Source organism: Anabrus simplex, chromosome 1, assembly GCF_040414725.1.
Source record: "Anabrus simplex isolate iqAnaSimp1 chromosome 1, ASM4041472v1, whole genome shotgun sequence".
NCBI classification, from domain to species: domain Eukaryota; kingdom Metazoa; phylum Arthropoda; class Insecta; order Orthoptera; family Tettigoniidae; genus Anabrus; species Anabrus simplex.
The window spans coordinates 951,547,084-951,548,851 of NC_090265.1; the positions used below are offsets into that span (position 1 = coordinate 951,547,084).

The 1,768-nt window shown below is 51.7% G+C and overlaps 1 protein-coding gene across 1 annotated transcript; it reads right to left on the reverse strand.

Annotated features, from left to right (window-relative positions):
- Positions 1-208: 208 nt before the first annotated feature.
- On the reverse strand, positions 209-1,516 carry fd102C (forkhead domain 102C). Its single transcript, XM_068225105.1, has 2 exons — positions 649-1,516; positions 209-576 (listed from the first exon to the last, which is right to left on the reverse strand). Exons 1-2 carry the CDS (start codon positions 1,514-1,516, stop codon positions 209-211), a joined length of 1,236 nt encoding a protein of 411 aa, XP_068081206.1.
- Positions 1,517-1,768: the final 252 nt, after the last annotated feature.

Genomic DNA, 1,768 nt, shown 5'->3' on the forward strand with positions numbered 1-1,768 from the left:
TCCTAAATTTATATAATTTCAGTAATGAGACAATGACCTCTGAAAGACCTTATAACTGGATTATGCAATGATCTTTACATTTCGTAAATTAATTTCTAAGTATCGTAACTACAGAAATGGCCGGTTACAGATCTATTCTACTCGAAGTTATAACAGGACGACGATTCACGATGTGATATAGTTCATAATACTGTACAACTTACAAGCTTTATGATTCCGTGACCTCGGTGAGCTGGGTGGTGCTTGACGGACTGAGACTGCAAGGTGGTTGAGGTGTTGGGGGAGCCTGTTGTTGCTGCTGTTGTTGTTGCTGTTGTTGCAACATCCTGCGATGTTGCTGCTGTTGGGCCACTGCTAGCTGCTCATAGTACCGGCTCACCAACTGTTGCTCCATGCTGGACACCAGACTCGAACCCGGGAACATCACGGACATGGCAGGGTGCTGCTGTAGTGGAGGTGGTGGTGCCTGCGTCCAAGGTGCCGGTGCCTGCACAATGTCCGCCGCCTGGTGTGAAGTGGAGTCCTTGTCTCCCTCTTGATCGCTGGTCACCACATCTATGTCTTCATCAACGGCGTCTTCCTCGCCGCTGCTCATGTACGACGCTTGTCCTCCGGGAAAGTGAAGACGTCGTGATGCCTTCCTGGTACTGGTATAATCGTCCTCGTCATCCGGCGCTAACAGGGACGCCACGTCGAATTGTCTTTTACGAGTAATGTTGCAAGGAAGCGGTGGGAAGACGCTGGTAGTGGAGGCAGTAGGTGGCGCCCAGCACATGCCGGGGACAGATGGTATTGTTGGAGGTGGGCTAGCAGGTACTGGAGGCGGGCTGGGAGAATCATTTCCCTCTTCATCCACTGCGAGGCCCATGTGCTTCCTCACTTTTCTCTGTGCTTTCCTGCGCCGGAAGTCGCCCTTCTTGAAGTCCTCCACGTTGGCGGGATGTATCGCCCAGTAATGTCCCTTACCATTGGCACTTCTACCCGCCTTGATGAAACAGTCGTTGAGAGACAGATTGTGCCGTATAGAGTTTCTCCATCCAGGTCCTCTAGTTCGGAAGTAAGGGTAGTTGTCCAGGATGTACTGGTATATATCTGACAGTACCAGCTTCGTTTCTGGAGAACTAAGGATGGCCATGGCGATAAGTCCAATATAACTGTGCTGTGGTTTCGGTTCCTCTGGTTGCATAGCCCGGTGGTGGAATAAGGACATGGAAAATGCTAGGCGTGGGCCGTAGGGTGGGTAACCGGGACACAGGGGTAGTGGCGCTGGATAATGATGTGAAAACCGGAGTCTTTCCGCCATGGCGTAATTATATAATTGTAAGCGATAATGATCTATCGGTAATAGATTACCAGGTGCTATTGATGCAGCCAGTGAGGTGGTGGATGTTGGTACCGGCACGCCAGCCGAAGAAGCATCGTTGAGCTGCTTGAGGGCTGCTAGTGGATAATGAAGAAGTCCGCCTCCTCCACCTCCGTTTGCAGACGTAGCCGCTGTCCTCTCGTTGCTACACATGTTGAGACGAATACACTCCACACCACTGCCTGGTCTTCGCTAGACTAGTCTTCTGGCAGCCGCGTGGTACACACTATCACCATCTCTGTCCCGCAAGAGAAAAACAGGCTGCCGTATTTGTGGGGCAATATTTGAGCACTGTGTTCCCGGGTCTGGCAGCTGATTGGCCAACCCCTCTGTTGTTGGAGGTACACTGTTTGTAAAGCGGGGAGCATGCCCAGCCGGGGAGAACGACAGCCAACCGGCGCTGTT